The 15,925-nt window shown below is 38.5% G+C and overlaps 3 protein-coding genes across 5 annotated transcripts in view; 2 read left to right on the top strand and 1 right to left on the bottom strand.

Moving 5' to 3' along the window:
- Positions 1–532, top strand: part of ttc27 (tetratricopeptide repeat domain 27) — a 64,367-nt gene extending 63,835 nt beyond the window's left edge. Inside the window, exon 20 of the mRNA XM_077495872.1 lies at positions 135–532. Coding sequence (XP_077351998.1) covers positions 135–263 — 129 coding nt within the window. The 3' untranslated portion in view covers positions 264–532. The remainder of the gene's footprint in view (positions 1–134) is intronic.
- A 2,025-nt stretch (positions 533–2,557) lies between these two features.
- LOC144001427 (uncharacterized) lies at positions 2,558–4,945 on the bottom strand. Its single transcript, XM_077495736.1, has one exon. The coding sequence runs from the start codon at positions 4,768–4,770 to the stop codon at positions 3,097–3,099; it is 1,674 nt and encodes a 557-aa protein (XP_077351862.1). The 5' UTR covers positions 4,771–4,945; the 3' UTR covers positions 2,558–3,096.
- A 3,207-nt stretch (positions 4,946–8,152) lies between these two features.
- ltbp1 (latent transforming growth factor beta binding protein 1) overlaps positions 8,153–15,925 on the top strand; it is a 97,352-nt gene continuing 89,579 nt past the window's right edge. For 2 of the 3 annotated variants that reach the window (XM_077494396.1, XM_077494395.1), the window contains exons 1-2: positions 8,154–8,888; positions 10,404–10,474. In XM_077494396.1, the coding sequence (XP_077350522.1) occupies positions 8,512–8,888; positions 10,404–10,474 (448 nt within the window). In that variant the 5' untranslated portion in view covers positions 8,154–8,511. Of the gene's footprint in view, positions 8,889–10,403; positions 10,475–15,925 lie in introns of all 3 variants that reach the window. The other variant, XM_077494394.1, reaches the window with a different exon arrangement.

Below are 15,925 nucleotides of genomic sequence, written 5' to 3'. Positions count from 1 at the left end.
TTTAAAAATCCGGTTGTAAGTAGTACCTTCGAGGTGAATTGTTTCACGGTAAATGTTCTAAAAGCCTTTGAAATCATTCTTGGATCATTGATTGTATCGCCACCCTGACAGTTTGTTCCAATATTGTCTTGCAGCAAATGCACACCGACGTGGCTTCAGGTGAGATCAGTGCTGAGCTGCGAGATGATGTCGCTCTTCTCGAGCATCTTGTCACAGAGCTGCAAGAGCTGCGTGCAGAACTACGTAGTGGCCAATCGTCCTGAATACCAATACAAAGAGTCTCTTCAGGTTTTTTTATTTTTATTTTATTTTTATCTTAGATATGTATATTGTACAAATTATGTGTAAACAGCGACTATGAAATGCGGATTATGAATTTAAAAGCCTTGTCAAATGAACGATTATTTTTTGTAAAGGCAGCATGTTGTACTTACTAGTGGTTAGTACATTTGCCTCACAGTCAGAAGATCCGATATTGTGTTAGTACAATATGAGTTAAGCAGCAAAATCCAGCAATTTTTTTTTTTTTTTTTTTTTTTTTTTTTTTTTAATCATTAGTAGGTGGCCATTTTGCAACTTGTTGTTGAGTGAAAATGACGTCACTGTTGCTCAGGTCTCAGGCATGCTGGATTTTGCTGCTTATTGCACAATACTACACAATACTAACCAAAATACCATGTTTAGACTAGTGAGGTCACATATAACATAATAGGTGTTTTTCCACCGCCGGAACTTTTGGACAACTTTTCAGTTTACCTTGGTAAAATTCAGTTTGCGTGTTTTTACACCAACAACAATTACCAGGGTAATCAAATTCCCCAGGAAGTACTATCTCAGCAGCAGGGTCTTGCTGAGCCAGGCAGGAACTTTGAGGGGGCGGGCTGCAATGACCACGGCTGATTGGTCAAATTTGGGGGTGTTGTTTTTCCATCGGCTGGACTCAATCAAACTCATTTGAATTAATTATCGCTGTGGAAACACAAATCATAAATTTCCTGCGGAACTTTTACCACCAAGAACTCCCTTTACCCAGCACTCAAAGTTACTGGGCTTGTTGGTGGAGAAACGCGTATTATGTTTTAAGGTTGACTTCCCCTTTAAACATTTCAGGATGAGCTAAATCCTTAAACAGGTAATTCAATTCTACCCTTGAAAAGAAATTATTAATAAATACATAATCAATATTTGGTTCAGTTTAAAATTTAGGCCATTATTTTAGGAAGGTGACAAATATACTGTATCCGTTCACTCAGTTATTGGTCATGTGTCTTGGATTTGATTTTTCATCTGTTGGGAAGAGTCTGTTTTGAAAGCAGTACCACAAATCCAAAATATGCTGTACGTCAAAGCATCGACCCTCAGCATTCTCTTTTTACGATTGTCTTCATCTCTTTCTGCTCTTTCTCTAATCCATTGTTGTGATTGGAGGGCTGCATGCATTACATGTACATTTGCCGTTGCCAAAAGTGACTTTTAATAAAGACATTTTAAAATCTCTTGTCTATTATTGTTAACAGCTTTACAATAAGATGACACTTGGGCCTGGAATTTGACTTTTGTCGAACAGCTTTGGTCCACCCTTGACAATCAGAGTGCACCAAAGCCTAATATGGACCACAGAGAGTCCAGCAAACAAGTGGGAGTTGAGCCAAATTTGTGAAGGTGATGTTTTGGGAGGAGTTTGCGTGACAGTGCAGGTAGCTGTAATTGACCCATTAACAGTTTGTTGTTTGGGAGCTTGAGGAATTATTGTAGTTTTCCTGGTCATGGAGTCTAAATACAGGAAGTATCTTTATCTTTCTTTTGAGCTTTTTTGTCATTCCAAATTTTTAAATGTATGCCAATGAGATCATCATTGATTCTATCAGTAATGATCATGTATGACAGAATGCATGACATCGGCAAACCTTACGGGACTTCAATTTAGTGACTGGGAATAGGGTATATGCCACGGAAGAGGTGGGACGTGATTTTGCACATCAGTTTATTTCCGGTCCGTGTTGCGAATGCACAACCCAGGGACACAAAGTCGGAAGCACAAGTATTTTTGACGCAGCCCACACGTCGCAAACCGAACTGAAAACAAACTGTTGTGCAAAAAACAGTCCCGCCTCTTCCTTGGCATATACCTCATTGAACCTGCACCTTGAATGTACAAGGTAGCAAAGCAGCATGTTTCACTACGCTACACCGAAAACAGTTCCTTGGCACCAAAGATGGAACAAAATGGGGATAAAGCACTACTTTTGTCAAAACGAAACTCCTCAATACACTTCAGCTTAGCTCTTTGCCACCAACATGGCAACAAAATTACACTTTTATTACTTTGAGCACAAAAAAAAAATCCCTCCTTCATGAATTAGATATGGTGTGTCATGTTGCCATACATTTTATGACTGGTCAAGTGCCATTCATCCTATTGGCGCAAAATCACTGGTTTCTTTTTATTTACAAAACACAAAAGTCAGGAAATTTATTAATTTATTTATTTTTAAGGCAAAAAAGAACATGTTCAAATGGTAACTATAAAATGTCCAAAAAAAACATAAGTCAGAAAATGTGTTTTTAAAAAAACAGAAAAGAAAATCCTTAATTACGATCTCTATAATGTCCAAAAACAAAAGAAATCTCGAAAATTACCATAAATGTCAAAAAAAATTGGCAAAAAATGTCAGAAATTTTCTTGCAAAAACGGCAGGAAAAAAATGTCAAAAAATAGCCATAAAATGTCCAAAAAAAAGGAAGAAAAGGAGAGGAAGAAAATGACCATAATATGCGTATAAAATTGTCAATAATGTTAAAAATTTATCAGAAAGACACAAAAGCCTAAAGATGTAGGAAAAAATAGAAACAAAAAAAAATCAAAAAACGCAAGTGGAAAGGTAGAAGAAAATGAATATCAAAATATTGGATGCTGCATATTGTGTTATGGTGCAGCTCTACATTAGAATGACACTAACACAATGTTTGCTTCATCATAAATCTTCAAATATTTTGTGGCGCTATACAGTTTTTGTTTTGGTTATTTATTTGGCCTAAAATAGCTCTTTTGACAGGAAAGGTTGCTGACCTCTGGCATAGTGTAACCCCTCATGTCTAAGCTGACTTTGTCGAACTTGCCGGTAGAGTAGCTGGCCAAGAGCCTGTCTGCATCCCTCCAGGGAACGTGTCTTGCTGCATCTTCAATTCAGCATCATCCAGCTTTTTGAAGTGAAAAGCAGCTTCCTCCTCTTGTTGTTTCTTCAGCTTTAAGTTGGCATCTAAAGCATTCTGCAAAGCCACACTCAGCGTCTGTTTTTGGTCCATGAGTTGTAGCTGTTTGCTCAAAGCATTCTCAAGCTCTCGGCTGTGCTTCTCAAAGACGCTCCTCTGCTTCTTGAGGGCGTCGGCAGCCCGGGCAGCTCGCTCCTCTAACTCGGAACATCTTTCTTTCTCCTCTGTGAGAGCCTTTTGGAGTTGTGTCTGACTTCTGCTACATTCCAGCTCACATTCTCTGAGTTTGTCCACCATGTTGCTGAGATCGGCAGCAACCGCTTGGTTCTCAAAAATGAGCTTGCTGTTCTTTGACGCCAGTTCTTTACAGCGCTCTGAGAGGGAATGGTACCGAGACTTGACTTTGTCGTATTCTGTCTCCAAAGCCTTGTATTTGGCGCTGGTACATGCATTCTCCACCCTTAGTGAGCGAATTAGGTTCTGCAGGCTGTCGGAGGCTGCAAAGGCTTCGTTTTGTTCATAACTCAGGACAGCTATTGCCTTGACATGTGTGTCACGTTGCAAAAGCATCTTCTTAACGTGCTCCTGTTCATTCCTTAGAGAGACTCTCAAACACTTCTCAGCAGCAAGACTCTTATCTAATGCCACAGCGAGCTTTTTGTTTTTTGTTTGCAACTTTGAGTACGCTCTTTGGAAACGGGCCTGCTCCTTCTCGCTGAGCCCCCGATTGGCGCTGCGCGTCTCTTTGGCCTCCTGGAGTTCTTTCAGAGAAACGTGCCTCTGATTCTGGGCTGTCTGAAGATCACGTCGCAGCTCTTCTTTCTCAGATGCCAGTTGGCTGACTTTCTCCTGCAGGGTGGAAACAGTCGCCCCCTTAGCCTCAATATCCTGTTGAAGAGTCTGACTCTTGAAGAGCAAGGATGTAATTTGGCCGTCTTTTTCCACACTTTCTTCCTGCATCTTGGTGACCTGATCCTTCAGTTTCTGGACCTGATCACATGTTACTCTTTCCAACTCTGCTATTTCCTTTTTGCGTTGATGCAAAGTTGCCTCCAAATCCTTCTTAAGCGTCTCCATTGCCTTCTTGTCTTTTTCCTGTTTAGCTGTCATTTTACGCAGTTTGCCCGTAACCTTTGTGTAGTCAAACTGTTGCCTTTCTAGCATTTTACAAAGACTATCCACATGTTTTGTCATGAGCTCCATTAAGATACGAAGACCATCCTTCTTCGCTTTCTCGTTCTTCTGAGTTCTTACAAGTGTCGCATTGGATTTTCGCTCTTGTCTTAAAGATTTCCTCAGCAGATTTTTATCGCGTTGTTCCTTCTTGAGAGCCTCACAAAAAGTCGATTTTGCTTTCCTTTCGGCCTCAAGGGCTTCTTTGTGCCAAGATTTCTCCGTTTCGTCATGTTTCACGCTTGAGCAAGTGGGTGAGTCTTTGGAGCGGGAAGACGCTAACGGCTTTTCAGTCTCAATCTTCTCTGGGATGTCTTCTTCAGAAGTTTCTCCCACTCTATCACTGTTGAACTGAAACTCCTTTCTTGAATCACCACCGCGCATTTTTCGAATCCTCACGTCACACAGTTGAATACGTGTGTCAGGGGTGTACTGTTTTGATTTGCTAACTTCCAAGAAAGAGACTTTTTTTTTTTTCCAGCCTAGTCATAAAAAGATGTAATTTTCCAAACACGATAACAAAGAAAACAGGCAATTTCAGGCAGACATGCAATTCACACTGTAGGACTGTTTAAACATAAATGCTATAAAATGATGTCAAAAATGATATCATATAGAGACTTTGAAATGAGGCACGACAGGTAAGCCTACAGCCTTTTTTTATGATTATACACATCTTGAATGATACAATCATTGTTAAACTTTTCATTCAACACACTTACATGGATGCAAACATGGGTTATCACAATAGAATCAAATTGTTTGGACAGATCAAAGAAAGGCTAACCTTTGTCAGAAATATTGGAAGAGATGCACGATACAAAGCATCTCACATAGTGCTAATAAGGATGGAAGCTGTGTTATAGATTGCGTGACTGCTAACAGAAAAGGCTCACTTGTGCTTATTGATGTGATTGCAGACAGAAGTAAGAAAATGAATTGTGAGTTGTATGGGGCCATACCCTCTGCTCGCAATCAATCAAATGCTACAAAACTGGATGGTGCAATGGACATGAATAACAACCCTCAAAGTAAATCCAAGAACCTCAAGACTTTTTGAAAGCATAGAAATTGATTTATTCCATGGAAAAATTAGTGGCTTGATCTCAACCTAGTAGTGTGTATTCTTCCCCTTCCAGACAACAGCAAGGCCCACACAGCAAGCTTGTACTGTGAGGAAAACTTAGAAGTTGGTCATGTCCAAAGACTGTGAACTTTGACTGGACTTCTTGACCAAATACTTTTGAGCCACTGAAAATGTAGGCACAGTAGGCCTACTTCACATCAAATGGCTATGATCCTTTCATGACGAATGCCAAGAGTCTCTCGTCACAAAGGTCAGGCTACGCCCTCAGTCATCATAAAGAAAGCTATGGGAGGGCCGTTTAGTCTCTCACTTGCAGAGGGCAGGGCTGCCTTCTGAAACTGGATGACTGCAGCAAGACATCTTGATTGTTGGTCTATTCTGATGAAAGCATGTCATCACATGTTTTTGCCCAGGAACTGTTTTACATTGTGAATAAATATCTACCACATAACTACTACCACAGCAATATATGAAGATATTAAAGATACTGGACAGAAAATTCAAACTACGACTTGCTACTGCCACCTGTTGACAAAAAATGAAACTGCACATATTGTACTTCTTCAATCAATCACACAAACATGGTCTCCCGGGTGGGGAAGCCAACCCATGACACCTACACCGAAGGTAAGTGACGGTACCATTCCGCCAAACTACACATACCCTTTTCCGCATACACAATCGCTTATGATGTCACATTCGCAGACAGAAGGCGGGAAATTCGAACCCGAATCCAGTCTAAAAACTATTGGCCAGAGACTTGCAGGAGAACCCATTGTGAACAGCAAGGGTGTTAATTTACTAATTAGAAGACATTTTAGTCATAAATGGGCAAATAAAAATGCTAGTGTAAAGGTATTTTTTGGCCAAATTGTTGCAGAGAGCAGCTTTAATTAACTACAGGCTTAGTTTTTAATCAAAGACATCTCTGTGAACATAAAATTCTAACAAGTTTTATTTTCCATTAGGCATCTACACACACAACCAGATTAGCATAATTTTAGTATTATGATTTCAAGTCTGGTGTTAGGTTAAGTGGTTCAGATAATGGATGGATGGATTTCAAATTTTCAAGCTGTCGTTTGAGATGAGGCATAAACTCACAGGTTGAAGTTGGCTATAGTAAAGTAAAGCTTTCAACAGATTTATATTTTATTTTTTAAATCAACTCTGGCGCTGGTTCTGTGGATCCACCACATAGGATGTGACGATCTTCAAATTAGTCAACCGTGGCTTTGTGTCAGAACACTTTGCTCATCACTCAAAAAAGAAAAAAAACAGAATCACTAGAGGGATCTGAATGCTCACTAAATATAGCGTAAAGTTGACGAGTTGGTGTCACAATTGTAATGTATATACAGTCGGCCTAAATATACTAGTAGAAATATTTGGCAGAAAACGAAGTGACTAACACTGACCCGAATTGAAACAAAAACAAAAACTTGGTTTGGGGTTGCACCACCAATACTGAAATGGGTGAAGTGTTTTGTTTTGTTTTTCCCCCTCAATAATATCAAAATTAATAGAGGGTGTGGGTGAGCAGAATTTATCCAGTGGATTCTGTAAATTAGAGGTTTCAAACCCACAGCCCGGGGTCATTTGTGGCCCGCAGGATGATATTTTGCTGGCCCCTACTTGACATCAAAGTTTGAATGTTAGTACAGCACCCACTTTTTTTGCGGAGTCATTGCCTTTTAATGTTTTTGTGTGTGTGTGTTTTTGTTTACTTTTTTTTTTTTTACTTTTACTTATGGGCAGCCATATCTCAGGCTCAACAATCAGCCAATTTCAAGAAAAACGAGACAGAGAGCGCCACGGCTCCCCAATTTTGAGTACATTCTGAAGTATTGTTAATGTTCTGAACTGCTATTGATAAAGATTTGGAAGACTGGATTATATTTTAATAATTGAAGCTTTTTTTATGGCATACTTGGTACGGCCCAGACACACCCATACTCATTATCCAGCAACCCCATAAACTGAGTTTGAGCCTCCTGTTGTCATTAGTAGTACAAACGAAGTAACCGTTGAGAACCAATTCACCAAACTTTCATCAGTGGGTTTGTAGGAATTTTCCTCACTGGTAGAGATTTTATACGGTTTGGTTGAGTTCTGTTTAGCCAAACATCAATAGACTCATTACCGGTACAAATGTAAATTGCATTCCGTCTTCCTTCAAAGCAATTTATAGACGATATTACATGAGGTAAATTGGGCAGTCTGAATGTGTGAAGTACTAGTTAAGGTTTACTTCACACATTCAAACTGCCAACTCTGAAGGTCATGTGACAATGTGACATGTTGAAAATGTTTTCTTGCGAAAGTAAAAGTGACTCCAACTGTCAGATACAACTTTCTTGTTTGTTTTTAACATACATGCATTGGCAAATAACAATAATGCATCTGATTGTGATCAATTAAATAGCCTACCTAATGCTGTGGCTGTGAGTGTGATTGTAGCTTAAGTAGAAGTCAGACAAAATTCCCACATTCTTCACATGCGGATGTTTGTTGAGCACAAAGGTGTCAGGGAGGGTCAGTCTGGTGTGCAGGTGTGTGGGTGAGCGTATTTCGCTCAGGGTTCCCCTAACAGAGGTTCGAGGAACTCCCAGCTTATGTAGTTGCGGTGTGTGCACAGACTCCCCCTCGTGACGTCACTTCTGGAGGCAGGCTACTGCTGGGCTGGCAGACTTCTGCTCCATCAAGAAACTTTCCTGGACTTGTGGAGCTCCTCGGACGTAGTGTCCACGACCAGCTGCAGCAGAACCTTCTCGCGCGGGGACAGCGCGGTCACTTTTATTTGTACTACTCGGTGCTAACATTTTAGTTGAAATTGTCATTGTGAAGTCAGCTATATATTAGTTTTAAAAAACAAATCTTTTATTTATATTTTTAAAGGACTTAACTATACGGAATTCGAGGACTACAAGAATATAATCAACCTCACTGGTCTATTTTCATAGAAAAATCGAGTTTACCGGAGCCGAGCCCCCATTTAAAAACTTTTTTTCCAACTTTGGATTTATAACGACGCGGACATGGATTGGAGTAGGGGCCTTTTACTTTCATTTGGTTTCCTTCTCTCGGCATTATGCTTGTCAGTTGGGGCACAGCAGCAGAGCGGCGTCAGGAAGCTATACGTGCTCCAACCCGGACCAGGTCCCGGTCCCGGTCCCGGTCCCGGTCCAGGCTCGGCGGGAGCTAACCGAGGGGATGGGATGCGAGTCAGCTCAATTTCATCGCGTCACGGCGCGTCGGCGCTTCCGCACACTTACAACGTCGAACTCACCGCCAAGTTGGGCGGCCAGGTCCGGACCCGCCGGATGGGGAAGCAAGCCTCGACAGCCCAGGAGTCCATTGTTCGGCACGGCGCTCCGGAGCAGAACCAGCACAGGCAGCTTCTCAAGCAGTCTGGGTAAGACGCTCTGTCGGACTGACAACCTTTGTATTCATTCACTTTTAAAAGTAATTTCTTCTTATTGTTTATTTCAAAAAGTGTGCAGCGCTGAGCCAACCTACTGACCTACACACAGTTTGGTGCTGGCGAATTCAATATTAATTCAATTAGATACAAACGAATGGAAATTCTGAAAATCACATAGGCTATTTTGCTTTTTATTCTGAAAATTCTCTAGTTTTAACATTATGAAAACCGTCTATAAAATTTAAATTTAAAAAATAAAAATGCTGTACATAACAAAACCATACATGCCTGGCGCTTGTGGTACCCAACTGTGCTGTCCTTACTATAACTGAGTAGGCTATAGGCTTGTCTTTATCCCTGTAATCAGAGGATGAGGGATCAAAACTCGATGTAGATGCAAAATAAATTGCTGGAGAGATTGTAATGTCTGAACTAAAAAACAGTTGTGTCAAAAAATAACCCAGTTATAGGTCAAAAAGGGATCGTCAGCTACCATTTTTTTTTTGTACAAAACAATCACATTTTTTGGTCTTAAAAAAAAAAAAAAAAAAAGAGTAGTGGTCAGTCCCTTCTTGGCCCATATTTGAGTTATTTTTTACCCAAATATTTTCATTACTTTTGAATGTGACACAATAATCCATCCATCCATCCATCCATCCATTTTCTTGACCGCTTATTCCTCACAAGGGCCGTGGGGGGTGCTGGAGCCTATCTCAGCTGGCTTTGTGCAGTAGGTGGGGTACACCCTGAACTGGTTGCCAGCAAATCGCAGGTGACACAATAATAAAAAGAGAAATTGAAGGGAATGTGAAATATGCAATAAAACATATCTCAGGGGTTGTGTTTTGTCACTAAATTCAAACTGAGCCAAACACATCTGTAATAACATGGATTCATTGTGGGATTGGAAATCAACCAGAAAGAGTTTGTAATAGATTCGTCATGACCTTTGATGGGCCTCACTGTAGAAAAGAAAAAAGGGTCTGACAAATTTTCATTCAAGCTCTGCTTGATGAGTCACAATGCCGTACTACCACGCGTGCACCCACACGCGCGCGCACACGCATGAAACAGGCCTACAACATCATCGAGAAGGCTTCTAGTTGGGTGAGCAACACCAGAAGTTTGTCATTTGTTGTTCACAAAGTCAAGTATTTAGAGGCAGGCAATTGCAAAAACATTTTGCAGCAACGACTTTCTATTTCATAAGTTTGATAAAGTTTGTTGAACATGCAAAAAAGACCAAGAAATGCACAGGACACTTATATGCAGTTATTCAAAGTCAGAAGAATTTCAGTCTTTCTTAAGCTGTATAAAGCTCATAATGAGGGCAAATTGTCCTTCTAAAATAGATGCGAATAGTGTTTTAGAGTCCAATACACTTATTATTTAAAATTACTTTGAATGTTCACTATCATGTGGTTTGACGAAACTTAGTAGCTATGCAAAGCTGCCAAGGAAGGTTCAACACCATTTTAGAGTTACGTAGTTGTTTTTTCTTTGCAGCGTGAATGTCTGCGGAGGCCAGTGTTGTCATGGATGGAGTAAAACTCAAGGATCCCAGCGGTGCACAAAGCGTAAGTAACTTCAAACATTCCTTGCTCAAGTAATCTAGGGATGGGCATGATGATGCAATTGATAAATGGGTCAAAACATCTTGTTGTTCATGTAGGATTGGCCCAATCTACAGGTAATATTGATGCAACAAGATTATATTTGCTTGTTGTAACATCTTCAGCTCTGGAGGCATAATGGACTCCAGTACTTGACAGTAAGCAGCAAAAGGCAATTTTTTTTTTTCTCTCTCTCTCTTACAATGACATCTTGCAATACAACAGGGTTCACTCATTACATCATGGTCCATTTGTTGCATGGCTGTAAACAGCGTAGGACACAATAGCATAAACTGTCACTGACAAAGGGCATGCACTGTAAGTGCATGTGGTTTAGTGCGATGTGACTCAGTGTTTGGTTTGGCCCAGGGATGATGTGATATTGGGAACCCCAATCAGCTGAGCACTTAAGGGATGGAGAGGCGCTCCTTGTTTATACAGGCACAGGAAGCACTACGCAAACATCTGGACAATGACAAGTAGGGAACATTCCTCAATGTCATACTGTGCCTTAAACTGATGGCCAGACATTTCTGTTAGAGAGATACTAATGTGAGTACACGTTTGATATACAGTATGTTTATGTGTAATCTTTACTATAAAATTGATCAGTGAGTGTCAAGTGACCCGTTATTCCTGATCAAAATAAAAACATTAGAAATTATACCTGTTACAGTACTCATATACAGTATATACTAAGTTTCATGTATATGGACGCCACCTTTCAGTTAAAATGTCTTCATACAATTGTAGAATTTAACTAATCCAGTTGTGGATAAATGATAACAATTTGAACAGGCTCTCTAGTCAGTTACTAAATGACAGAGCAGGCTCGCTCTTTGTCAAATCTGCTTAAATGTACTTGTAAGGCACGGTAGCCGGCTGCGGTAGACAAAAAATAATTGTGACTTTGGGAAGTACTTGAATGACAAGGTCACAAGTAGGGGTGTTAAAAAAAATCGATTCGCCAATATATCGCGATACTACATCGCGCAATTCTCGAATCGATTCAATAGGCGGCTGAATCGATTTTTAAACTTCCATTTTTAATGGAAAAATATTTAACAAAACATCTTACTTTGGGTTAGGGTTCACACCTTAAGCATGGAAGAATGTTTTATGAACGTAACATTAAGCCTTAATATTTCATTCTAATGCTGTTCAAGCATGAAATAGATTACAACCTTTATAAGACTGAAGTTTCAGATAAATAAACAATACATTTTCATACAAATCTTACACTCTACAATTTTACTGATTAGAATTTTCTAAATTTGAATGAAAAAAATCGCAACAATCGACTTATAAATTCGTATCGGGATTAATCGGTATCGAATCGAATCGTGACCTGTGAATCGTGATACGAATCGAATGGTCAGGTACTAGGCAATTCACACCCCTAGTCACAAGTATGCAGGAAAATGTCTGCTCCCTTGCAAAGTCAAATTGACAAAGTGACCTTTCACATTTTCGTTCACAACTGTAGGACAACATTGGAGCAAAAACCAACAAAGGAAATTAAGATGTATATTAGGGGTGTCAGGCAACTAGAATTTTTAATTGTAATTAATCGCATGACTTAAATAGTTAACTTGTGATTAATCACAAATTTTATGTGTTTTAAATGTACAATCAAATATTTTTTTTCTAAGTTTTCATATTCTTGTTAACATAAAAGTGGGGGAAAAATGTTAAACTAATAGAAATATGGCTGCATCTTTTAGTCATTAATACAATAATTTCATAATTCATAAAATTGAGTTAAAATTAAAAGGATGTACCGTACTGTAAAAAGGACGAGTGAGCTATCTAATCTTTAAAATTTGTGAAATTCTGCACATTTTTAAAATTGTAAACTATAACTTGACCCCAGTCACAAAATATATGCATTATTATTACATTTATTTTCTAGGTTTTGATGTGGACCTGTCTGCTATGTTGCGTTTGGAATTCCCCCAGTACAGACTTTCTAAATAAGTAAGTTAAAATTAATCGCACGTTAAGGAAAAATAAATAAATAAATAATAATAAAATATATATATAAATATATATATATATATATATATATATATATCCACACACACACACACACACACACACACAATAAGTAGCTTACAATAAGTAGGGCCTGACCAAAAATGGGCCAGCCAATGTAATCATCAGAAATTTGGTCTTTTAAAATCAACAGAAATTCTCTGCTTATTACAATTTTTCCCCTACACATTAGCACATTGCAACACATGACTTACAACCCGATAAAACCTTTAAAAAAATAAAATAAAATAAAAAATTCTCTATTGTTAAACAAACGCTAAAGGACGATGTCAAATGTTCTGCCTGTAATTCCTATCTTTATTATTGCGTTCAGGAACTTGTAAATTATACAGATAATTACCAGTAATCAGTTATCGGAATTTTATTCTGCCAAATACCAGAATCAGCCTCTAAAAATCTATACCAGTCCTGTCAGGTTTTATGTTGGCGATGTGGACCCAAGCGCAGGGAACCATGGTGTGGAGGCAGAGGTGCTAAAAAAACAAAAACAAAAAAAAACAAAAACAAAAAAAACCAAAAACGCATTTAACAAAAAAAAAAAAAAAAAAAAAAAGCAAACAGGGTGCTCCGGTATTCAAAAAACAGAATTGCCAAAACAAGACACAATGAACCAAACAAACAAGGAACAAGACATGGCAAGAACGTGACATAAAGACAATCGACCAACCAGGAAAGAAAGAACACCGAACCAAATACACACACTAATGAGACAATGAGAGACAGCTGGACAAGACACACGCGGCTGAGGGAGCTGATTGGATGTCACAAGGGACCAGGATGATAAACACAGGTGGACATGATAAAACTTGATGAGACAGTGATAAAAGGAGACACATGGAAAACATGACAAAATCCAACTAAACCAAATCAAACAAAAAACAGATCATGACAGGTCATGCCCAAGACATAAACAAAAAATTAACAATAAAAATAAAGAGCTGGGCTATTAAAGCTGAAAGAAATTCATTTTTGCATTCAAAAAGAAATCTTTGTAATGCACATTTCATAAAGTGTCATTTTCTTTGACATTAAGACATCTTGTTGACAATAACCAGGCGGGATAGCTTAAAGAAAGAAAAAAAAAATCGTATATAGGCTTTAAGGCATCGGGCTGGGCAATGAATCGAATACATTTGACTAATTTGTCATTTTAAAATTTGGAAATGAGCTAAATCGTGGAATCGAGGTGCGTATAAATAAAAACACTCTTCTGGATTATTAAAAGCTCTGTTATATCCAAATATACATAAAAAATATACACACATTTACAACAGTTACAACGACTTAATTGTGGCATTTAAGCAAGCTATCCAAATTTTATTTTTTGGTCGTATCGCCAAGCCCTAAGGCATATAATGATTTCAACATAATGGCAGAAGATGTGTATATGGAACCTTGAACTTGAACAAAGCGGTTAATGTCACTCAATAGTAATCGAAGGCCGTGTCCACAGGGAAACGAGTGTGTCCGCAAAGATTTGTTATTGTTTCTACATTTGTTCAAATGCAATGGGCTTTTTAGGAGCCTGAACATTTTTGAAAATGGTCCCAGAGTGAGTGCATCTCAAAATGCTGTCCTCGCATTTCCGTATATACGGTGCAACAAGGTTACGGAAAACTGCTTTGGCCTTCAGTGTGTCATCACAGGCTGTGTCTGTGGTTGCCATCTACATTCCAAAATATATCAAGAAGAAGTTGCACCGCAACATCACTCAACACAGTTTCTTGCTCGCTTTGCATTCCCTGGCATTCTTGTGATTATGTTTACATTGCACTGGCATCTTATTCTGTATTCTGTGGCAGCATTACAACACCACTTAGACTCTTACCTGGCATACATATGTGTGTGCTGCAGACGTTTCTTGAAAAATTCTGGAAAACTTTTTAAAGTGAAAAATAAAAAGCTCGGCTTTGTTAGCGTGTGGACATTACCTCAGCCCGACATACAACGTTACAGAGTACATACCAGTCCCCTCGAACATTGCTGACCTTTTACCGTGTGCAAATTCAGTCAGGTTTTGACTCCCTGAGGGTTGACCATTAGAGCACCTGGCAAAATGCTTGCTGAAGTACTTTTTCCACTTTTCCTTGAGGGCCAGCATATTAGAGCTTATTATAGAATTACATGAGCAGCGCAGACACTACAGAGCTGTGTGCAGGTATAATAAAAATAAATAAATAAAAATACTGGGGAAGCATGTCCATCCAATCTATTTGAAAGTGAATAACATTTTCATGAATTATTCATTTTATTACAAGGGGATGATTTCTTACGATATATAATTACGTTTCCCAGTTTTATCAGCTTTTGTTCAATCCAGAGGAGGTAATTGTGCATAAGTAAAATAAATAAATAAATAAATAAATAAATAAATAAATAATTATCATTATTTGCTGAATTGTTTTTATTCTAAACATCTTTTATGTGAATGCTTTGAGAAAACCATAAAATGTGAGACTTGCAATATTTGATTCACATTTCACACTTGTTTCCCTGCTATTGACTGGCAACTGGTCCAGAGTGTACTCTGCCTCTCTCCAAAGTCAGCTGGGATTGCCTCCAGCTTGTCCATAAACAAGATCAGCGTAGACAATGACAAAGTTGGTTATATAAGGAGACCTCATGTGCAGCTCTTGCTCACTTAACTGGTACCAGTTTAGTTGGTACCACTGCATGATGAGTCAGGGCTAAACTAAATTAATATTAGTGCAACAATGCACAGCTGTTAAATGGCACATTTAAGCAGTCTCTACCTATATGCTAGTGCTATTTTCCAGTATGTTTGCAGTGCACTAGGGTTTAAAAAAAAAGAATAATCAATATTGAACCAATTTCTCTTTTCGAGCATGATATTGATTCACAAAACCATGAATTGGTTATTTTAATATAGCTTTTTCCCATAAATTCATAAGAAAATACAATTTAAAGGCAATTTTTTGTATCTTACTGTTTTCTTGAAATTTACTGTTCACATGAATTTAAAAATATTTTCTTACATTTATGAAAGACCTGACTTATTGAAGACAATTCAGAATTGTTTAAATATACTGTATATTTACAAATTTTGAATGATAAAAATGTTTTCATTTATTATGTCATTATCATCGTCTCTGTGTGCCCTTCGATTGGCTGGCAACCAGTCTGGGTGTACCCCGCCTACTGCCCAAAGCCAGCTGAGATAGGCTCCAGCACCCCCTGCGACCCTTGTGAGGAATAAAGAAAAAAATGTCATTATCATTAATTTGGAATTTAATGTTTGTGGAGTTTTTGTCACACTTGATATTTGAGCAAAAGGGATGTTCCGTAATTAATCAATATCGGATTAATCTGAAGTGAGTCAAATTGTTAAAAAAAAAAAAA

Source organism: Festucalex cinctus, chromosome 14, assembly GCF_051991245.1.
Source record: "Festucalex cinctus isolate MCC-2025b chromosome 14, RoL_Fcin_1.0, whole genome shotgun sequence".
NCBI lineage: Eukaryota > Metazoa > Chordata > Actinopteri > Syngnathiformes > Syngnathidae > Festucalex > Festucalex cinctus.
The sequence above is the reverse complement of the archived record's forward strand: the minus strand, read 5'-3'. Positions and strand labels throughout refer to the sequence as shown.

Bases quoted from the DNA above. Each gene is read 5' to 3' on its own strand.
- LOC144001427 (XM_077495736.1), bottom strand. From the start codon at position 4,770: ATGCGCGGTGGTGATTCAAGAAAGGAGTTTCAGTTCAACAGTGATAGA.